The sequence below is a fragment of the Numenius arquata genome, chromosome 12, assembly GCF_964106895.1.
Source record: "Numenius arquata chromosome 12, bNumArq3.hap1.1, whole genome shotgun sequence".
Classification (NCBI taxonomy): Eukaryota; Metazoa; Chordata; class Aves; order Charadriiformes; family Scolopacidae; genus Numenius; species Numenius arquata.
The window spans coordinates 40068148-40090528 of NC_133587.1; the positions used below are offsets into that span (position 1 = coordinate 40068148).

The 22381-nt window shown below is 47.4% G+C and overlaps 2 protein-coding genes across 3 annotated transcripts in view; one reads left to right on the forward strand and one right to left on the reverse strand.

Moving 5' to 3' along the window:
* Positions 1 to 2279: 2279 nt before the first annotated feature.
* Positions 2280 to 14730, forward strand: ACAA1 (acetyl-CoA acyltransferase 1). Of its 2 annotated transcripts, XM_074156903.1 has the most exons (12): positions 2280 to 2500; positions 3569 to 3662; positions 3959 to 4016; positions 4839 to 4918; positions 5363 to 5405; positions 7646 to 7744; positions 8115 to 8195; positions 10068 to 10258; positions 10359 to 10538; positions 11068 to 11123; positions 12049 to 12194; positions 12724 to 14730. In XM_074156903.1, the coding sequence occupies exons 1-12, from the start codon at positions 2282 to 2284 to the stop codon at positions 12797 to 12799; spliced, it is 1323 nt and encodes a 440-aa protein (XP_074013004.1). In that variant the 5' UTR covers positions 2280 to 2281; the 3' UTR covers positions 12800 to 14730. The 2 variants fall into 2 exon arrangements, with proteins under 2 accessions (XP_074013004.1, XP_074013005.1); XM_074156904.1 differs by lacking the exons at positions 7646 to 7744; positions 10359 to 10538 and having other exon boundaries at positions 2281 to 2500.
* A 165-nt stretch (positions 14731 to 14895) lies between these two features.
* Positions 14896 to 22381, reverse strand: part of DLEC1 (DLEC1 cilia and flagella associated protein) — a 38881-nt gene continuing 31395 nt past the window's right edge. The window contains exons 31-38 of the mRNA XM_074157641.1: positions 21804 to 21926; positions 20935 to 21029; positions 20759 to 20843; positions 20010 to 20210; positions 18965 to 19126; positions 17867 to 18020; positions 17141 to 17261; positions 14896 to 15019 (exon numbers count right to left, since the gene is read on the reverse strand). Coding sequence (XP_074013742.1) covers positions 14896 to 15019; positions 17141 to 17261; positions 17867 to 18020; positions 18965 to 19126; positions 20010 to 20210; positions 20759 to 20843; positions 20935 to 21029; positions 21804 to 21926 — 1065 coding nt within the window. The remainder of the gene's footprint in view (positions 15020 to 17140; positions 17262 to 17866; positions 18021 to 18964; positions 19127 to 20009; positions 20211 to 20758; positions 20844 to 20934; positions 21030 to 21803; positions 21927 to 22381) is intronic.

Sequence of the window (22381 nt, forward strand, 5' to 3'; positions counted from 1 at the left end):
CTTTCCCTTCTCCTTTCCCTTCTCCTTTCCCTTCTCCTTTCCCTTCTCCTTTCCCTTCTCCTTTCCCTTCTCCTTTCCCTTCTCCTTTCCCTTCTCCTTTCCCTTCTCCTTTCCCTTCTCCTTTCCCTTCTCCTTTCCCTTCTCCTTTCCCTTCTCCTTTCCCTTCTCCTTTCCCTTCTCCTTTCCCTTCTCCTTTCCCTTCTCCTTTCCCTTCTCCTTTCCCTTCTCCTTTCCCTTCTCCTTTCCCTTCTCCTTTCCCTTCTCCTTTCCCTTCTCCTTTCCCTTCTCCTTTCCCTTCTCCTTTCCCTTCTCCTTTCCCTTCTCCTTTCCCTTCTCCTTTCCCTTCTCCTTTCCCTTCTCCTTTCCCTTCTCCTTTCCCTTCTCCTTTCCCTTCTCCTTTCCCTTCTCCTTTCCCTTCTCCTTTCCCTTCTCCTTTCCCTTCTCCTTTCCCTTCTCCTTTCCCTTCTCCTTTCCCTTCTCCTTTCCCTTCTCCTTTCCCTTCTCCTTTCCCTTCTCCTTTCCCTTCTCCTTTCCCTTCTCCTTTCCCTTCTCCTTTCCCTTCTCCTTTCCCTTCTCCTTTCCCTTCTCCTTTCCCTTCTCCTTTCCCTTCTCCTTTCCCTTCTCCTTTCCCTTCTCCTTTCCCTTCTCCTTTCCCTTCTCCTTTCCCTTCTCCTTTCCCTTCTCCTTTCCCTTCTCCTTTCCCTTCTCCTTTCCCTTCTCCTTTCCCTTCTCCTTTCCCTTCTCCTTTCCCTTCTCCTTTCCCTTCTCCTTTCCCTTCTCCTTTCCCTTCTCCTTTCCCTTCTCCTTTCCCTTCTCCTTTCCCTTCTCCTTTCCCTTCTCCTTTCCCTTCTCCTTTCCCTTCTCCTTTCCCTTCTCCTTTCCCTTCTCCTTTCCCTTCTCCTTTCCCTTCTCCTTTCCCTTCTCCTTTCCCTTCTCCTTTCCCTTCTCCTTTCCCTTCTCCTTTCCCTTCTCCTTTCCCTTCTCCTTTCCCTTCTCCTTTCCCTTCTCCTTTCCCTTCTCCTTTCCCTTCTCCTTTCCCTTCTCCTTTCCCTTCTCCTTTCCCTTCTCCTTTCCCTTCTCCTTTCCCTTCTCCTTTCCCTTCTCCTTTCCCTTCTCCTTTCCCTTCTCCTTTCCCTTCTCCTTTCCCTTCTCCTTTCCCTTCTCCTTTCCCTTCTCCTTTCCCTTCTCCTTTCCCTTCTCCTTTCCCTTCTCCTTTCCCTTCTCCTTTCCCTTCTCCTTTCCCTTCTCCTTTCCCTTCTCCTTTCCCTTCTCCTTTCCCTTCTCCTTTCCCTTCTCCTTTCCCTTCTCCTTTCCCTTCTCCTTTCCCTTCTCCTTTCCCTTCTCCTTTCCCTTCTCCTTTCCCTTCTCCTTTCCCTTCTCCTTTCCCTTCTCCTTTCCCTTCTCCTTTCCCTTCTCCTTTCCCTTCTCCTTTCCCTTCTCCTTTCCCTTCTCCTTTCCCTTCTCCTTTCCCTTCTCCTTTCCCTTCTCCTTTCCCTTCTCCTTTCCCTTCTCCTTTCCCTTCTCCTTTCCCTTCTCCTTTCCCTTCTCCTTTCCCTTCTCCTTTCCCTTCTCCTTTCCCTTCTCCTTTCCCTTCTCCTTTCCCTTCTCCTTTCCCTTCTCCTTTCCCTTCTCCTTTCCCTTCTCCTTTCCCTTCTCCTTTCCCTTCTCCTTTCCCTTCTCCTTTCCCTTCTCCTTTCCCTTCTCCTTTCCCTTCTCCTTTCCCTTCTCCTTTCCCTTCTCCTTTCCCTTCTCCTTTCCCTTCTCCTTTCCCTTCTCCTTTCCCTTCTCCTTTCCCTTCTCCTTTCCCTTCTCCTTTCCCTTCTCCTTTCCCTTCTCCTTTCCCTTCTCCTTTCCCTTCTCCTTTCCCTTCTCCTTTCCCTTCTCCTTTCCCTTCTCCTTTCCCTTCTCCTTTCCCTTCTCCTTTCCCTTCTCCTTTCCCTTCTCCTTTCCCTTCTCCTTTCCCTTCTCCTTTCCCTTCTCCTTTCCCTTCTCCTTTCCCTTCTCCTTTCCCTTCTCCTTTCCCTTCTCTTCTCCTTTCCCTTTTTTTTTCCTTCATCAATGTTACTTTTTATTTATTTTAAACTTACTTTTTCGAATATTTATTTATTTTTAATCCTCTTTTTTATCTGTTTTGCCTAATTTATATATCGTTTTACGCCTCTCCTTTGCTTTCTCGTTGCCCGTGCGCGGCGGCGGCGGCGCGAGCCGGGGATTGGGGGCGTGGTTATGCAAATGAGGGGGGGTGTGTCCCGCGGCGCCCCCGCCCCGCAAACGGCACAAGATGGCGGCGGGGCCGGGCGGCGGGGCGATGCGGAGGGTGCAGCTGGTGCTGGGGCACCTCGCCGGCTCCCCCCCGGGCACCGGCACCGGGACGGGAATTCGAGCCGCGCCCTGCGGGAGCCGCGCCGGGGCCTCGCCGCGGGCCGCCAGCCCCGACGATGTGGTGGTGGTGCACGGGCGGAGGACCGCTATCGGCCGCGCCAAGCGCGGCGGCTTCAAGGTACGGCCCGCGGGGGAGACCCTGCCCGCCCGGCCCCCTCCCGGGGAGCTGCGGGTCCCAGCGGTCCCTTGAGGTGGGGGCACCCTTGATTGCTGAGTCCCCTCAGGGTGCGGGGTCTGGGTCCCCTCAGGCGCCGAGGCCCCTCAGGTTGTGGTCTCCTCAGGCGCCGAGGCCCCTCAGGTGTGGGGTCAGGGTCCCCTCAGGTGCTGCGGCCTTTCAGGGTGCGGGGTCAGGGTCCCCTCAGGCGCTGAGGCCCCCCCGCAGGTGCCGATTACCCCCAGGGAGGTGGGGACCCCCCTCCTTGCCCCCAGGTGCGGGGTCCCTGCCCGCGCACTACCCCCAGGAGCTCAGCTTTATAACTTTCTCAAAGCAGCATTTTGTGAGGGGTTTGATGCAGGGGGTGTGTGGTGCCGGTGCAGCAGGACCACCAGCACCCCCAAAAATGCCAGCCAAGGTACCCACAAGTTTCCCGGCTCCCCTTGAAGCCCGGGGCAGGTCTCTGCCGCGCTGCTTTTACCTGCTGTGCTCAAACAGAGCAACCACTTGGAAAAACAGCCTCTCCACGGACCTGCCACCCTGCTCCCCAGCGGCCCCTTTTCCTCGCCGGATGGCAAGCGCAGAGTCTTGGGGCTCCCACCGAGGCCAGAGCACGGTGCCAGGATGGCCCTGAGGATGCACGTCGCTTGTCATCCTTCCAAATAGGTCTTGTCACGCCTGTTGTGCTTCCCACCAGCTGAGGGTTTCTTTCACCAAATGAATTCAGAGGCTCCGCTCGCTCAGTTTGGTGACAGAGCTCACCGTAGTCGTGTGGCTTTGAAGGCCCTACAGAGTGTGCTTGTGTCAAACCAGGCTAGGTGAGAAAGCAACGTGTGTTACGGTGCTTGAAAGATACCCGGGGTAAAAACCACACAGAATAATTCTGCTTTTACAGGAAAACAACAGCCCTCGTGCGCTGAGAGGAAAAGCTGTTTAAGTGTCATGCCCTCTGAAATAGTTAGAGGGTGAACTGGTGACAGGGCAGCTTCTGGTGTTCGTTAAGTAGCACTAATCAATCCCCTGTGCTTTTAGGATACTACACCCGACGAGCTGCTGTCTGCCGTGATGACGGCTGTCCTTCAAGATGTCAACCTTCGTCCTGAGATCCTGGGAGACATCTGTGTGGGTGGGTAAACCACCTCCATCCTGACATGGAACTCCTGGTCTGGATCTGGCTCTCTGGGACGGGCCGTTCCTGGTGTCCCATGGGACACTTGCAGATCGTGGGGTTGGAAGGGGTTCATGCAGAGCCTTAGGTTTATGAAATCCATGTGTCTTCCGTGACAGTTCTTTCAAGTGGTGGGGCTCTGATCTGGGTGTCGGGTGGTAGCAAGCCGTGGCAACGTCAACATCCCTTCCATGCCTGAGGCAAATAGCGAGGGAAATGCAGCCCATTGACTGGAATCATATCTTTGCCCTCAGGAAACGTGCTGCAGCCTGGAGCTGGTGCTTTGATTGCAAGAGTCGCACAGTTTCTAAGGTAAACTCTCGAGGTTCCTCCTGCCCTTCTCAGGCCTTGGCTATGGAGCAGCACTGGGGCAGAGGTTGCAGTGAGGCTGCCGCGCTCCTAAGAAGCGACAGCAAATCACCTTTTGCCTAGAAATTAGACTTTGATCGAGTGTTTGGAGAACCGTGGCGGGGTTTGGAGAACCCTGCTGGCGAAGGGACAGGGAAGCAGAGCGAGGCCTGTTAATCTGTTTGTGCCGCCTGCTTTGAGCCTCTGACAGGGAGGTCTTGTTTTGTGGGCTCCCAGCTGCACCCGCTGCCGTTCCGTACTGCAAGGCTGCGTTTCTCTCTGCTCTACGTGGGCCTGGAACCATGGAGTTATCTCAGGGCTTTCTGTTTGTTTCCCGGGGCTGTGGTCAATGGCTCATATTGAGCTGGATTCCACTTTCCAAATATTTCAGCCAGTATCTGTTTCCAAGTGCTGTTTGCTTCCGTAAATCCGTGTACAACCACCGCTTTGGAGAGGTGCAGACACAGCCCACCAGTAATTATGAATATTGCGGAGCCTCTCAGCATTTCTGGCCCCAATCAGAGCTCAGGAACTGGGCACGGGAGAGGGCCGTGTCTACAGAGAAGACAGATTTGTGGGGAAACTGTACTGGGAGCTGTGTGGAAATTATCTCTGAACTCTGCTTTCTCTTGGTGCAGGACCAAATAGATCAACAAACGTATAAAGGGATCTGTCTTGAACTTTAGGGTTAAAGTTTAATCAAGTGGCTTAATGTTGTCTGTAGAGGTTTGCTTTGTTGTGTGGTTTTCATCACTGAGCCTTTGCCAACGCTGTCTTATTTTCTAGTGGTATTCCGGAGACGGTGCCGTGCTCCAGCGTGAACCGGCAGTGCTCCTCTGGGCTACAGGCCATTATTAATATAGCTGGTAAGTATTAGGGGCACTTAGATGGGAGTCGGTGCCTGCCCCACCCCAAGCGCTCATTTCTCCTGTCCTCAAATCTCTCTGAGCAGTAAAAATAGTGATAATGGGTTCTGCTGTAAGGAATTTTCAGTGTGGTGTTGGTCGAATGCTTTTATACCCTTGAGTGGGCGAGTTTACCCCTAGAGAAGTAACTTGGTTTTCTACCATCGCTTCTACGTCAGGCGGCTTCTAGAAGGGTCCCTCCTGTCCTCTTTGGTTGCATATCAGGCCATGGTTTGTCTTCAGCCCTACCAGCTCCTTGACCTGGCTGATGTTCTGGCAGGCGGTAGGGTGGAGGGAGGACCCCGTTTGCTGTAGTGGGTGCCTCAGGTGTCTGTGAAACGCAGCTGGAACGGATGTGCTTTTGCTGCCAATGACAGTAAGAATGTTTCCGCCCTGCTCTTACAGGTGGCATCCGAAACGGATCGTACGACATTGGCATGGCCTGTGGGTAAGAATGTCTTTTTATGGCGCTCGCTTAGGCTGCCCGACAGCAGCGCTCAGTCCCTCTGCAGTAACTCTTGTGTGAGGAGTTAGAAATCCCTTCCAACCAGGTCTGTCCCTGCCAAGGAAATCGATGCTGTCCTCGTTTGACAAATGGGTGAAGAAACTCTAAAATTAGGACCTGAATTTAAGTGGTGGCTGCAGATGCAATTCATGTATTTCCAGAGGCTTCTTCCAGAGAGTACTTTCAGAGTACCTCCATGTATTTCCAGAGTACTTCCAGGAGTACTTGGGTAGAAGATGGGGTCATCTTAAAGGGTCTGAGGGAGGATGCTTTAAAATCCTTTAATTCTCATGGAGATGTGGGTGTTGGTGCTGTGTCTGCTGGGGTTGCAGTAAGAGGATGAGTATCTCTTACAAGTGTGCAAAAAGCCTGTTTTATTGGGGTCCTCTGGCCCTGCTGTAGACACCACTTGTGTGCAGAGCTCTGACAGCCTGGAAGAACCTCCCATAATTAGCTTTTTAACTAATCTCCAATTAACTAGCCTCTTAGAAGACCGGTTATTAGACCCAGAAGAGCTAATAACTGTTCTGCAGACTTACAGGAGATGTTCTTCTGCAGTGGATGGTTATGCTGTTCTTTGCTTCAGTCCTAACATCATAAGAAGTGTTTATTTTTTAGAGGATTCTGTAAGTGTTAGATTTGGAGATTTGGCTTTGGAGAAATATTAGTGACCATGTACACATTCACTTCAGAAAAAAGAATGAAAAAAAAAAAATATTCAGTAATCCTGAGGCTAAAATATTGGATTTTTCTTTTTCTTTACCTGGTTAACTCTAAGTCTGTCTTGAATTGTTACTGTACACAGTCATCTGGTAGCCCTTAGGAAAATATTTATATTTACAATTCTCAACACCTGCACATACTTGATTGAGCAAGATCTGATGCTGAGAACGCCCTTCTTAGGCTGCTGCGAAATAAACAGCTCCGCAGGACAGGCGTGTTCCTCTGCTGCAGGCTGAGCACTCGGTGTTCATGGGGAACGCTCGAGCTTGAGCGCGTGATGCTTTTCCCGCGTGCGCTTTAACATACGTGTTTCAAGCGGTTGCTTGTCACTGTCCCCCGAAATGTTACACTTAAAGGTACTGAAAGGCTCAAGGGTTTGGGACCCAGCCCTTGTGCCTTTGGGAGCGCAAGCCACCGCGCTTCACCGTGGGAAGCTTCCTGGCCTCTACCCTGCAGGGACCTCCGTGAAGACATAAAATCCATACGTTACAAATGGCATTTGTGAGCTGGGTTTATTCCCAGTCACGCTTTTTCTCCTGTAGGTGGAGAGACACTGGATGGCAACACTAAACACCGTGGCTGTGGTTTGATCCTACTTAAATCCCAATTCTGTACCTTCCATCTGGGAGTAGGTGCAGCTGAAGTCAAGTAACGCAGTGTCCCATAGTAGAGTTAGTAAGCGCTATCAGGAATTTAAACTATAAGCTGTTTGGGGAAAAGCCTTATTTTCTGGTTGTCCAGCATTTTCCAGGAATAATACATTCCTGGAATGTTACTTACTCTTCATTAATGTATTTTTGCGGTGCAGAGTAGAATTCACACCCTTTTGCTGTCATAGGCTTCATGGTCTAGACTGGCTTTCCAAAGCTCACTAGTCTTAAGCGCTGGCTGGGTATTTATGCAGTAAAACTGGGTGTCTTCGATCTGTCAACTCATTTGTAGGTGAAAGACTCCAGCCTCTGGGATCCACGTCTTCAATTCTCTGTTGCGAAATACAAACGCTGTAACGCACTGAAGTCTCTGTCGTGCTTTGCTTAATACTTTTCTTATTATACTGCCAACCAGTCCTTAGGCTGCAAGTGGCATTTTTTGTGGCTGTTGACAATCTCGCTGGAAACTCTAGCTTAAATTTCTCCTTATGTTTGAGGACAGAAGTGCCAGAATCATTAACGATTCCTACCTAACTGTGGAAACAAGAGAATTCAGCTGTTGACATTGGTATCCTGTTCCTGGTGAAACAAGGACCAATTTAACGTAGTAATCTCTTTTCTTTCTCTGGTAGTTCTTACCTTGATGATTGAAGAGCTTCTGCCTCAGCCAGCTCTTACTGGCTGCATTCCTTTGGGATGATGGGAAAGCATGTTGTCAAGATGCTGAGTTTTGATCAGACTTAACTGAGCAATTACCACAAATATAGTATGAAAGCACCAGTAGCAAACTCAAATTTTTCTTCTGTTTAGCGTGGAAACGATGTCCCTCAGAAATGCAAATAACCCCGGTGATATCAGTTCCAGTATGATGGACAACAGCAAAGCTCGAGATTGCCTTATTCCAATGGGGTAAGTGGTTCCTCTTCCCAAAGTTGAAGGGTTTTCTCAATGGTTTGTCTCCTCGGTGACTGTCTGGAACATGGTGGGGTGGCATCTGTACATGTCGGCAGCCTCCTTGGTCATGGGAGAGGATTTGTGGTGTGAAACGGGTGGGAAGATCAGCAGTTCCGACAAAAGCTTCTCATGTCTTAAGCTCAATGGCTTAATGAGCAAAAACTTGAGAGTGGATTTGAGCCTTGTTTTGGTTCTGGATTTGATTCAGGATTTGCTTCTGCCAAGCAGTCGTAGGTTGAGAGGGCAGCCGTTGGCTTTGAGACTAGAGCCAGCGCTTGGACCTTGCGTTGTCGTTGCATTAATTCTATCATGTTGTTTTCCCCAGAATAACCTCAGAAAACGTGGCGGAGAAGTTTGGAGTTTCCCGAAAGAAGCAAGATGCCTTTGCCTTGGCTTCTCAACAGAAGTAAATGCTTTTTTTTTTTTCTTTTTTTTTTAACCTTTTAGTTAAGGAACAAATACAGATAGAGAACAAATTGCTACACCCCAAGAGCCGTTAAGTGCAGCCGTTGCATTGCCTTCGAAACCTTAATAGTGAGTAAAGATTGAGATGGTGAAGCGAAGGCCAGAGAATGTCCTGTGTGATCAGGAAACCTGAGTGCAGAGCTGCCCTGGGGATGGTGTGACTGACCCTGTGCCGTATCGCCAGCCGTGCCAGCCTTCAGCAGTGGGTGCCCCCGTGCTTTTCAGCATCTGAGGGATGCAGCCTCCATGAGGTTTCTGAAACGAATGTGTGGTTCAGTATTTTCATAGTGGCTTTGGCTTGGTATCATTTGAAACTGAAGGTGGGAGCGGCAGGAGAAGGAACCTTTCCTAAGAGGGAATATTTCAATGTAGCTGTTTCTAAAGAACTGCCGAGCTTTTGAGAGGTTTGTCTTCTCTGCAGGTGTTTGGCTCCAAGTGAGTCCAATTCCGCCTCTAATGACCTTCCTCTTGGGTTAAATGACTGCCAAAGCAAACTGACCCCTGGGATCCATGTGGCTGTACCGGCAGGTGACAGGCCCTGTGTTAACGTTGCTGCTGTCAAAGAGTTAAACCTCATTTTCAGAGCTCTGTTTAAGCATCGCCCCGGTCCAATTACTTATCTAATACAGGAAGCCACTGCACAGGCCAGTTAACCTTTAAATTCTGGCCCTGCTTCCAGGGAACTTGGCCTGCCAGCCTTTCTCACTGACACCCATAGCGCAAAGGGTATGTGAACGCCATCCTCGCCACTCGTGTGAGGAAAGGGGTGATTTTCTGGCCTTGCTCTCAGGATGTCTGCGGAGCTGCTGATCCGTCCTTCAGCGCTTTGCTCTAACTCTCCCTTGCCTGGGAATATTAAATATTTTCATTTTATTAGTAAAAGCGTAAAGTGATGGGAATAAAACAAGCTTTCGGTCTCCAACTTGTATTCCCTGTAAAGGGTGCTCTACTGCTGGAAGGTAAATTTTCTAAATCAGCTTTACTGTGGAGGCTTTTAAATTCCTTGTTGATACGAAAGATTAACACTATATGCCCTGAGCTAATTCTAATTTAGCTAATTGCATTCTGCCTACTTATATCAGTCTGGTCCTGTCAGTTGTTCCCTTCTGCTAATGCTGTTGTCTCAGGGACCAGACCCTACCTTCACCGCACCTTTACTGCTAAATTCAGTGATACCCTTCTACGTAGTCACACTGAACTGTGCAACGTAAATCACAATCGTTTTGGGTTCAAAGGTTACATTTAAATGCCGGAAGATCACACCTGAAGTCCGGGGTCTGAAGCTCAACTTGTCTTTAGTAGGACAAAACCAGGAGTGAGTGAAACTTCAGCCATTCCTTAACTTGTCAGAAATGATTAGCATTATGTGGAGGCTTAGCCCAGTTGCCCTCTTCAAACTCAAAAATGAGAATTGACGTTTGAAGATCAGGGTTCATTTATTTTCTTATAGTTGTGGTGTGACTGTACCACTGGACAAGTACAACTTCATGCTGTGGGCGGGTGGTGGTCAGTCAGTCACAGAGGTCTTGGTGGGAACAGAACGGGGATCTTGCTCAGAAGCGTGTGATCCTCTGACCTGGGTTTGGGGTGAGATGCCCGTAAGGTTAGTGATATATTTCCTGTGACATAGAGATAAGAAGTTTGTCTTCCTGTGACTGGAAATAAGTATTCCTGTTGTCCGCTACTCGGCGACGATGTACCTGTGTACCAAGTCACACCTTAGTTTATTCCCTTACTGTCTGCTTTCCTTGGCATTCGTTCTCTTGCAGTTCACCTCCAGGATATTTTAACCTTTCATGCTCTCCTTTAACAGAGCAGCAAAAGCTCAGCAGATGGGACTGTTTAAAACGGAGATTGTTCCAGTGAAGACCACTGTTGTAGATAATCAGGGCAACCGAAAGACAGTCACCGTGCACCAAGACGAAGGGATTAGACCCTCCACCACCCTGGAGGGCTTGGCAAAGCTGAAGCCGGCCTTCAAAGAGGATGGCAGCACCACAGCAGGTCAGCTCTGCTCTTAAATTCGTGTTGTTCCTGTGGATTATCTGCCTTGTAAGAGAGTGTGTTCAGGCAAATAAAGGTGTTAATAGCTCTCTTCCAACAGGTAATGCCAGCCAGGTGAGTGATGGAGCCGCTGCTGTTCTCCTGGCAAAACGCTCGAAAGCAGCACAACTGGGGCTCCCGGTCCTGGGGGTGCTCAGGTCCTTCGCTGTGGTGGGGGTCCCACCCGACGTTATGGGCATAGGACCAGCCTACGCCATTCCTGTCGCTGTGGAGAAGGCAGGTAAGGACCGCTCGTCATTGGCACAGTGTCAGGCACGAGGCAAATCAGACTCCGTGGACTGAAAATTGAGATTATATTTTTCTAGCATGTGCTATAAACAGTGAACTTAAATTCAAAACCTTAAAAGAGATCCTTATCATACTCATCGGGTTAAATAGCTTTTATAGCAGATGATTGTTGTGTCAGCCTGTCATTGCTATGGTTACGTGCTCACCTGTAGTTCTATCTTTCAGTGTCGAAATACCCTTCAATCTTTAATCCCTCTGCAAATAAATCACATTTAATCTAAGGAAACTTGAACTCAGTGACACGGTACCATGGACTGTGACATTTTATGGTCTTTAGACATTAATGTACATAAATGTGCATACAAGCGTAGATATCCCACAGGGAGCCATGGTCACCCTCTTGTTGTCATTAGTGGAGTAGAACTAGAATTCATAAAGGGAGTGTTTAAGTGAATTATTCTCTTTGATGTAGTCATAAGGCAAAAATACCTCCTTTTAAATCCTGATTTTCTGAACCGTAGGTCTGACTCTGAATGACATCGATATATATGAAATTAATGAAGCCTTTGCAAGCCAGGTGAGTGATCCTCCTGTTTGCGTTGCTACATTCCTTGGTAATTGAGTGTATTTCAGCTTCGTCTCCAAATTAAGATTTGGACTTGTTCCACATATTACATCTTCAGGCAATGTTAATAACATGCACAGACTATTTTCCCTTTTTGTCAAATAAAAATGAGAGGGCGTTGCTTATACAGCTTAATATTGGGAAAAAAAAAAACAGAAAAACATGTCCACTGGATAATAATTTAATCTTTACTATAATATCCTCATACCAACTTGCAAAACTTCTGTTTCACAAGGGCTGTAATTTGTTACTGGGTGGTGTCAGTGTGTTGCACTCACCAATGTGGAGGTCCTTGGCGAAAGGTAGAAACTTCAGTACCGTGATGCCCAGGGAGGGTGTGGAGTCCCCTTCTTTGGAGATTTTCAAGACCCGCCTGGATGCAGTCCTGAGTAACATGCTCTGACGTGCTCTGGGCAAACCTGCTTCGGCAGGGGAGTTGGACTAGATGATCTTTATGGTCCCTTCCAACTCTAAAAATTCAGTGAAATTCAGTGTCTTTCCCAAACCTGCGAGCTGCCCATCAGATCGCAGGCTCAGCTCCCTTCCTGTGCTTTGGATTTGCCATGCAGTTCTGCTCCTTTCCACTGGGAAACGCGCTCCAGCTGGAGCCGGGCCTCCAAGTACTGCTTAATCCTTTAAGAGCAGCTGACACAATGATGTGGAGTTTGTGCAATAGCAAACATAGTTTGAGCTAAATTCATTTTGAGCACAAATTTTTTGAAGCCCCTAGAGCTGCCTAGGATGGTTTGCTGCCCCTCTTGATAAGCAGATGAGATCACCAGTCTTCTCTCTGCTCCTCTTAGCTCTGTTGCAGGAGAGTTGAGAGCTAACGGGGGTGAGAGCATCTCTGTGAAACCATTCCCTCTGTCTTTTTTAGGCCGTCTACTGTGTTGAAAAGCTGGGCATTCCCATGGAGAAGGTCAACCCCTTGGGAGGAGCAATAGCACTGGGGCATCCACTGGGCTGTACTGGTGCTCGTCAAGTCGTCACCTTGCTCAATGAATTGAAGCGCAGAGGGAGAAGGTGAGCGCTGAGGAATGGTATTAGCCTTAATGCCTTATGTGTACGTGAGGAACTTAGGCTCAGAAGTAACCACCATGTTGGGCTAAGCTTTCTCCATCCCTTTGCTAGCTGTGAAGATGAGTTCCCGATGGCTCTCTTTACGGAGAGCTGTGTAATGTCTTGCTGCCCATCAATGGAGTCTCTCTTGGTCCGTGGTGGTGCAGTAGACACCTGGAGTAGACACCTCTACCATGCAGTGTTAGAGCAGCAATTCAGCGGCCAGAGCTGGTGGCTCTGCAAGGCTGCGCTGCAACACTTCGGTCCCAGCCCTCCCAGTAGCTCCTGGTGCACTGCTCCTGTCCAGAGAGCAGGCAGAGGAACGCGTACCCATGTGCTCTGCAAACACCCTCCAGGGCACCAGCACCTGCTCCAGGGTTAGAATCTCTTGGTGACGCACAGGAGAGCAGTGGGAGCTCAGATTTATTCTTTTCCCCCCCCAGATGATCTAAACCTGATCTTTCTCTGAATTCCATGTGTTCTTTTGTTTCAGGGCTTACGGGGTTGTATCCATGTGCATTGGAACGGGCATGGGCGCTGCGGCCGTGTTCGAGTACCCAGGGAACTAAACTCCAGCAGCCTTCGCTGAGTGATAGCAAATGATTTGCACTGTGAAATCAACCCCATTCAGGGATTCGTTATTAGATCTACAAATTGTAGGCACAAATTGGGAAGCAGAATAAATCGTACAGATCTGTAAAGCAGGTAGGAAAATGCAAAACAGGCATTTGCTTCAGGGTTAAAAAGCATCCCGATAGGAAAGAGAAATGAGCTCAGCTGAAGTTCAACTCTAGGCCCTTGTGTGGCAATGACAAATGAATATTTCTAATCTAATTGATTGCTTTTTCTGTGACTATCATCAGCGAGTAGTTGTTCACAGTACAGTATTTTTGTATGACAAATTGTCTAAAGCGGTTGCTCAAAACGAAATCAACAGTGCACATGAAAAAGCTTTTCCAGAATTTCCTTAAAAGATTTCACCGTCTTGCAGGAGGTCTAGAAGAGCTTGTTCTGAAAGGCGTGCAAAGACTAATGCACCTTCACAACTCTCTCTGTCCCATCCAAGCCGTAAATCGGCTGCGTCTTAACTTGTCCCTGTGCTGGGGGGGATGTGCTGTAACTTTCTACTTCTACCCAAGCTGCTCAGAAGCCTCCAGTGGGGGAGCGTGGAAGGACTAGAGAGTAATTTACTCAGGAGCAAACAAACCCTTGAGGTGCCTGAAGAGAAAGGTTTTGATGATTTATAGAAGCCAGGAATTTGACCGTGGCCATTCCACCTTTTATAACGCATTTCTAATTATCAGCTTGTGTGACTCTAACTTAGAAGAACAAGCTTACGCTTAATAATCTTTACTTACCTGACATAAATCAGATTTCAGCATTACTCTTACTGCCCAGCACTACATGAACAGCAGCTAAATGTATGTTTCATCCTTATCTGTTCTTCCTCTTACGGGGAATCGTCAGATCACTGAAGCTCAGAGCTAACGGCTTGAAAAAGAAATGTGCTCATCATCGTTACCATCAAATGTACTCAGCATCCTTGACGTGTTAGAAGAGTTTAAATGTGTAACACGGACTGAAGTTCTTTGTGCTGGCTGTTGGTTTTGCACTTAATAATACAAATTGGGTTCTTGCAATATATTTGTATTCTTTTGATGGTGATTGTTAGCTGAAGGTCGTCCTTAGCTGGAGAGAGAGATTTTATATTCTCACATTCCTGTAGCCTGGCTCACTCGGCAATCGCAGCTGCTGTATTTTAGAGCACAAAAAGATTCAATTACTTAGAGGGGGCAGAGGGGCGTTAGCATCTTTTTGAGGGTCCTTTTTTCACAGCGAGGTTCCTGTGTATAAACTGAGCACAGAAAGTGGCTACGGCGCAGCTTTTGTTCTCGGGTGTGGATCGAAGCCCCTTCCTCTGCACACGCTGCCTTTAACAAAACCCTTTTATGTGATGGGAGTGGAAAACTGAACAGGCCCAGAAGTGGGAATTTCAGTGACCTTTAGCTAAAGTAATACTAAAAACAGTTAATGAGAAGTGTAAGTAAATGGGAACCATGTGGGGGGAAAGAATTAAAAGGCAGCAGGTTCCTCCCTCTGTAGCCGAAGGGGATGTTCTCATACCCGAACATGATGAAACGTCCAGGCTGGGAATTTTCCAAGGAGCCCAGGGAAAGTTGGCTCTTCCGCTTTTCATCTCTGGCACTGAGAACGCAGCCAGGGGAACACGGGCCTGTGCACTAATTCTTGCTTTTATTATGTGTCAACATCCATTTTAATGTCAAAGAAATAAACAAGGCAAAACAAAAGGTTTTGCTTTTTAAGGTATGAAGGGTCTTTAATTGTAGTTTGAGGCAGGCTGGGATGTGCAAAGGGGTTTGACCTCACTGTTACCATCAGCTGCTTCGCAGTTTAGAATCGAGTATTTTGCAGAGCCCAGTTCTGTGAGTAAGGGTGAGCTTATCACGGCAATAAAAGCAATAGCAAAGAATGAGATTATAACTATTTTCTTTAAAGCGTGAGGGTTTTTTCCTCATAATTTAAAATTTCATTCTGCTAAAATTCCAATCCATATTAAAACAACTGAAGTAGATGAAAACACAGGCTGGACTGATGGCACATCTGCATCCAACACATTACCTTGCCCTGTCCCACATTGTCTTGCTTAAATTAAATGCAGGTCTTCATACTTTCCATCATACGTTCCGCGTCCCTTGAGCTGTAGTTTGCACGGCTTCTCTCCCAGCATTCCGGTGACGGTCACCGTCATTTCATATTCAATGTTGCTCCTAAAATGCAAAGAAAAGACAGTACAGTTACAGCTTGATGCAATTCTGTGGTTAAAGATGAGATGAGGAAAAAGGGGAGAATGGTGCCCTGAGACATAAATCGCTCCGAGTCACGAGCACTGGGCTCTAACATCAGTGTCGAGCCTGCGGGTGACAATCTCGCTCCATGGTGTCACCTCCCACATGCCCATAGGGGAGGTGTGAAAAGAACGGTCCAGTCTGTACCCAAAGGAAAGACACTGGATTATTAACTTCGTGTTTGAAAGAACTGAAGTGTCTTCCTACTTGTGAAATTGTTTTAGTTAAATAAATAAAACAAAGCTGTGCTGGGGGCGAGTGTCTGGGAGCCTGCGCTACCCTGAGGTGAAAACTCGTCCCTCCTGCGACAGATGGAGTTTGAAATGGAAAAGTTTCTGTCGACTCCCTAAGAGAAGGGGCAGTCACTGGAGTGCAGGTGGTAAATGAACATCAGAAAGCTTACAGCAAGTGTCGTTATCCCTTGTGCCAAATGGAATTCTTCCAGCATAACTCGCCTAAGGCTAATGGTACCCAACACTCCTGGGACTCTTCATCTGAAGGACTGCTCTGCGTCGAAGAGACGGCTGTCGTAAAGCCCTGGGACAAGAGCCTGTTCTGCCAGACACCTTTTATTTTTTTCCTCCTCATACAAAATTCCCCTGCAGGAAAACCACTGATTTAGGGTCCTGAATTATTAAAATCACCTCACACCTTGCATATCGTTATTTACTGATGCCACGCTGAGACCCGCGCTCCGCTGTGCTGGGAATTCTTCGTCTGGAGCTGAAGAGCTGAACCGGCTGCTACACAGCAACATGGTTATTTTCTGGTACTTTCAGGCACACCAATTAGCGTATCTGTCAGACAAAAAGTAGCGCTTTGGGCGTATTCACAAGCACTTCAGAAAAATGTAGGCAGTCGGGAGTGTGGGGAGGTCTCTGGTCCACCACATCCCTCTGAGCGGGGAGAACTGCTCCAGGCCTTGTCCCACTGAGGTTTGAGTGGCTCCAGCTATCAAGGTCTTGAGGCGTGTTCCGAAGCTGGACAGTAACGTGTCGGCTGTAGTTGGACCCTTCCCTGTCAGCAGTGTTCGGCAGTCACTGAAATCACTGGGATGGACTTGTCTTAAACTTTCTGCCACCGTTTGATCACTTCCAAGAAAATACTTTGTAATGGAAAACAAAGACATTAAAGGCTTTGGGTCATTGCCTCTTCCATTCACAACTAATGTCTAGCCTTGACAAAAGGTTATGATAAGATGTTCACGAACATAATTGGAAAATATTAGATGTTTATAGGACAAAACAAGTAATTTTCAACTACTTTCTTCTGTTCTTTGCTGTCAGCTGAGCCTGGAGCTCACATTATCTTTGTTGCGTAGAAAACATTTGGACTAGAGGCAACAAAAAATACATTGGTTTTTTTTTTTCCTTTCTCATCAAACATCAACATGACTGTTGCGCTAAACATTGCACCAGGCTAAGGAAGGGTAAAACAAATTCTGTCACTGCACTGGAATAACGTTTTACTCCATTTGCTTCATCAAGAGGAACTCTGAATGCACATAGGGGCGTACAGGACTTCAAACAGTTGCTTTTAGATAGAAGCCACATAAACAATAATGAAAGATCCCAGAGATTGTGCTTTCCTGCATGACAAATGGATGCTTTACTGGAATTCTGAACTGCTCTGGTCACATTTCTGCCTCTGTCCTAATGAAGTGCTGGATGCAGAAAGACCTCGGCTGTTTTATCAGTGTCTGGTTCACAGGCCGGAGATCTGTCCTCTGTTGAAGACATTGCCCCGAAGAAAGGGATTTTAAGCGGTGGTACACAGTCAGTGTTGTCACGCCAGCTGTGGGAACAGCATGATTTTGAGTGGGTAAATCTAAAGTCTGGCATTCCTGGTGCCAATTCCAAAAGAAATCCTGTACAAAGGAGCGGTGTAGGGAACATGGTTACATGGAAAAGGTACCAGCTGGAAGCCCAGGACTGGCACGTGTTAGAAGCGGAGTGAGCAGCTGGGTAACACAAGTGACTGCTCGCACCGTAAGTCTGGGCTTGAGAGGGAATAACAGCACGATTTCAGTCCTGTCAACTGTACCTTGCAGTAAAGCTGATCTGTAAAATCTCTTTGGTAGGTGGGTCCCCTTCTCGTGCCTCCAAAATGCCATTAGCAGGAGAGACAGAAAACACTTCCAGGTCGTTACGCCTTTCCTCTTCATCTGCGTTGAAGGGGGAAATATCAAACAAAGCAATACAAGACCCTTTGTATAAGTTCATACAACATGTAGCGCTCAAAACAACGTGCCTCCGTGCTACCAGCCAACTAATAAATCATGTCTCGCACTCTCAGAGGCTTTCCGTGCACGTGGCCAGTTCCTCTTTCCATCCTCTAATCAAGGGGAGCGATCAGTGGCCTTCACGTCTAATTAATAAGGCCCTGATCTTCTTTGCTTTGAAATCCATCTGTTGTTAACGTCACGAAGCACAAGCTCAAACCGAGCTCATGAGGAGCTGCTGCTTCTTGTTGCCTCTTAGGATTGTATAGTAAATGCACAAAGCACGTCCACTACCTATGAGGGCTGCGATTCAATCTTTTGGTTAAACCTGGAGTAACTGCTGAAATCAGTAGAGATACACTGATGTCAAAAACAAACAAACAAACAAAAAAAAAACCCACATAAGTGAGAAGAGAAGCAGACCTGATGTTTGCAGCCAACGGGATCTTGTATTGGCTATGTATTGAGTGAGTGCGTGCAGTCTTAATATAGAAAAACACTGAATAGTGAAACTATAACAAGGAAATCCAACTGCAAACCCAGAATACCCAGCAAAGCAGTCCAGTAACTTCTGCAGCCGCTCCTGTTCCACAGGAAGACGTGTTCAGTCTTGGTCTGTGCAACAAAGCAGGTCTTGAAATCCAGCGTGTTGCAAGAGAGCTCCAGAACAGGAACGGTGAGGTATGCAGTCACTGGGACCAGCTGCAAAACACAGGAACGGGAAAGAAGAAAACCCACCTTATTTTTGTAGGGTTTTAATAATACCTGCTACAGTTGGATCATTCTGACCTCAAGCACTTAGTTGTTCTGTGCTCTTTTGTAATGGAGTCAATTCCCCATTCTACAGCTTTGGGTGAATTAAGTTGTTGCTTGTTTTACTGTTTTTGGGATAGGTTTTCAAACCAGACACTGTGGTCTCAATGAAGTAACACGGAGTGAACGTTCTGATTTGTTATTAGGGTTTTCCGTGGAGATGCAGACATTACAGCATCTCCTCATCCCTTAGGACTGTATATGGCCCACTGTGAGTCATTCGGTTTGTACAGATTGCCCAAGATTATTATTAAAGTGACCGTATCACGGATATGGTGCTCGGATCTTGCACAGATCCCTCCCCAGAAATAAATGGTATGAAAAAAAAAAATGCCTGCAGTACTGGAACTGCTGAAGACTTGAGGGGTTTACAGCTTTCCATCTGGAAGAGATCAGTCTCTAAACGTGCGTGGGCTGTGACCACACCATGTGAGTTAGACAGACTCGGGTACCGCAGGAGGCAACTCTTGGTGACTCAGTGGCTGGCACCTTCACTGGGACAGTCCTGACCCCGTGTCTCAGAAGGATGTGGAGAGTCACGCTGCCCATTGGGCCGCCCTTTGACTGAGCTGTATCATCCAGGCTGAGCAAAGGGCTGGGGTACCAGCACCAGTCTGCTGCCCCAAACCCCCTCTGTCCAGCTGAGGTCACCTCCAGTCTCAGCAGAGAGCCACCATCTGCAAATCTGTGACTGTTCAACTGGATGAACAATTTACTCCAGAGGTGGCTGCACTGCAAAGCCCAGTAATTCCTAAGGCACACCCATTGTGAGTCAGAGGCGCTGCTATACAGTAGCCCTTTCTCAGGGCCCAGAGATCTCGTTCTGAGCTTACCTGGGTAGTGCGGTTACTATATTCGATGACCAGATTTTGATTAAACTTCAGCTTTCTCTCTCCGTTCTCAGAGCGGAGCACTTGGAATCCAGGAAACAGCTGGGTATCTGGCAGATGTTGATACGTAAGTGACTCCAGAGTGGTGTGAAATGACACTTTCACCTGTGGGAAGAGGAATTCGGATGACCATCACATACGAAGACAGTATGTGCAGGAAATCCAAAGTAAACACTGCTCAAAGGCCCAGGCACACATTTTCCCACTGGATCCCAAAGGTGTCATGCCAGCGTCCAAATTCCCACTGGAACAAAGCCTTATAATTAAAGAAAACACACAGCTATTTCCTATGAATCCAGTACACAGAGATGGAGCGTAAAGGTGAACAGCTGATCTCTGAACCATGGGGGAGAAACAGTCTCTAGCGAGACAAAGGCTCTAAATTCCCAAGGTTACAAACACCATATTCCCAAGGCTGTCTTAAAAAATATGTCGTTTTTCTTCCCGCACACGCAGAATCAAGACGTGTGTGTCTTGTCAAAATGAACACGGAAAAATGAGGAGCACACTTCAAAAATGCAAATGTTGCTCATTCTTTGCACCCTAGCTAATTCCCGACTCCAGGATTTTGTTTCCTTTAACGTCCTTGCATACATCCAAAACAACCCAAATTTTCTCCGTTTGCACTGCCTGCATCTAATTTAAGGAAATGAGGGACTGCAATCTTTGGAAATCTTTCAATTTGCCCAGCGTATATACGGCTGTAAATTTAGGTGAGCTCCAAAAACCTCAGGTTTTTCTGCAGGAGTTTGCATCAGGTCAGAGCTGATGAGACAAGCGCAGCAGGGGCACTATAGAAAAATATTCTGTACCTGCAATATAGCAGGATAAATGGCAGTAATTAGCATTTGCTAATATACCACTATTTCCCCTGAAATTGGGACATTTCTGTAGGGTTTGTGTTTTTCTTGTGGTTCATCTGGACCACGCTAACACACCAATTACTAAACTATCAATTCTGGCAGAGGATTGTTATTTTTGAGCCTACCAGCATGTTTTGCTGCGGGTAAAGGACAAGTTGCGGTTGCTGTTCTTTTTCCTCCTTCTTGCTGTGGGATGTTTTGGTGTTCTTTTGGGGATCTGTGCTGGACAGGCTGAAGGGCGTAGACAGAAGGAGCCTGAAGTACAGAGGAACCTTAGTGCAATTGATGAGTTTCAAACTCTGAGTCATTACCGAATCTGTCAAAACCTGGTGGAGAAATGATTCAAAACTCGTCAGTTTTAACTCCCTTGAGAGGTTTGTGCTCGTCTGTCTCTGGTCATTCAGCACCATCAGGGATCTTCAAGGACTTTACCCCAAAGCAACCCTGTATTTTCTACTTGTGTTATTCAAAATGTCTTGAGTAAAAAAACCAAAGTACAAATAATGTAATAAAGTTTAAAAGTCTTTGAATGTCAAGGGTCATAGAAACTGACCGCACGGCTTTAAGTGACTCATGCTGCTATCAGGCCTTTATGTCCTGAAAATAAGTACTTATTTTTCTACTTAAAAACTCCTCTACAAAGAGAAAAAAAAAAGACGTATAAAATGGGCATTGTCTGAGCTCAGCTTCACTTATTCCTGGCTAATAAGTACTTGTAGTCCTTTCGTTTTGCCTATCTCGATAGGTACAAGATAGAAAATGGCAACATGATGCTACTGGTGATAAAGATGGGTTTTAAAAACCACATGCACAGAGCTCTGAATTCTTACAGTAGCACAAACCAGCTGAATATGTCGAGTCAGGAAATACTTACTCTTAACAGAGGCTGATCTGGTATGAGATCACTTGCCGTTGAATAAAACACCATTCCTCCGTCATGATCCATGTCTACTTTTAACCTGAGTGTAAAGAACGGGAGCGGGTGAGAGCCCTTCCCTGCGGGCTGATTCACCCTGTGCGCGCAGCAGCCCTCGCTGTGGGGGTACTCACAGAGCACGCCTTACGAAAGCTTCCACCTCTATCCGTAACGGGGGAGCTGCGTAGCCCTGTCCGCGATGCACTTTGTTAGGCACTGCCTTTGCAAGCTGACAACGAAATGAAAACAGAAATGATGTATAAAAGGATAGCACTAAAACCCGAAACCCTACTTTTAGCCCAAGAGGCTGCTGGCCAAAAAGGGATTCTGCCTGACCATTTGCCTGTTCGTAAGAGATGATGGCAACATGGAAGGAACAGCAAAAGCAAAGCAGTAGTTGAACTCTGAAGGGCTGTGGTTAATACAGACGCAGGTATTTCTTCCTCCAGGAGTCAGGAACATTAGGGAAATTTTTATTAAATATGCCATTATCATTCATTCATTATACTTTGCACCCTTGGAATGATTTATTGCAGAGAATCACTGAGCAATTCATAAAACACTATTCAAGCCTCATATTAGCTGCACTTGCAGTTGCTGAAGAGGAAGTTTCCCAGAGGAGAGACAGGCTGTGCAAATTCACACCGGAAGGTGGATGCAGAGCCAGGAACAGAACTCAGCAGTCCCGAGTCTCAGTCCCATTGTTAACTGTTGTTATCAATAAAACCTGATGTTGTGACAGTGTTTCAAACGCTGGGCTTTTGTCTGGGCTCTGCTGCACCAGACAATGCCAGAAGACGGTGGCATTCCCAGCCCAGAATGCTTCCAAGCTAAAAGACAGATGCAACAAATGAACAACCCTCATTAAGGAAGGACGTACAGGGTAGCAGGAACAGGGCTGTTTATACAGCCTGCCCAGGTACACAGCAGCCTGCACATAAATTACAGGAAGGGAAACGATTATTTTCTAATCATCTTTAGGCTTGCTGTGACAGTCAGTTACCTCGTCGTCCAGGCTCATGAAACCCAGCAGAAACCCTTCACACTGCACTTCAGGCACGGCCTCTGGCAGGACACGAGGGGTGAAGGAGATGCAAACGAAGATGCTGCCACCTCCTGGAACCACCTACAGCCGAGAGACAACTGTTTGAGCAGCGCAGGGAGCTGCCTGGGGTTGCACAAGCGTCCTCGGCTCTCAGCTGCTAAAAACGAGTTGCACAAGCAGCGTGAAATCTCCTGGGGATGGGCTACGCTCAGGCCTGCGCTAAAATGACACCATGCGACCGCAGAACTGACTTCATTATTTCAGCTGCAAATACCAGCGTAGCCACGCTCCAGCATCAACGGAGCGTAAGCTCAGTCACAGCCCAAGTCCCTAAGTACCCAAACAGAGGTACATACCTGTTTGTTTTTAAAAATACCCACTTCCGGCCACTCTTGCACCATGGCTAACTCACACGATTCTCCCACAACTGACAGCGCTCACAGGCGCAAGAAACATTTTTTTGAAGAATTGCAGGTGTGAATTAAGAGTATTTTGCAGATAAGTTTACTCTTGGCTATTTATTTGTTTTACACGAC

Excerpts from the sequence above, each read along its gene's own strand:
- ACAA1 (XM_074156903.1), top strand. The coding sequence starts at position 2,282 with ATGGCGGCGGGGCCGGGCGGCGGGGCGATGCGGAGGGTGCAGCTGGTG. Across the intron at positions 3,663-3,958 it reads CCTGGGAGACATCTGTGTGG|GAAACGTGCTGCAGCCTGGA; the intron begins GTGGGTAAACCA and ends CTTTGCCCTCAG. Across the intron at positions 4,017-4,838 it reads AGAGTCGCACAGTTTCTAAG|TGGTATTCCGGAGACGGTGC; the intron begins GTAAACTCTCGA and ends CTTATTTTCTAG.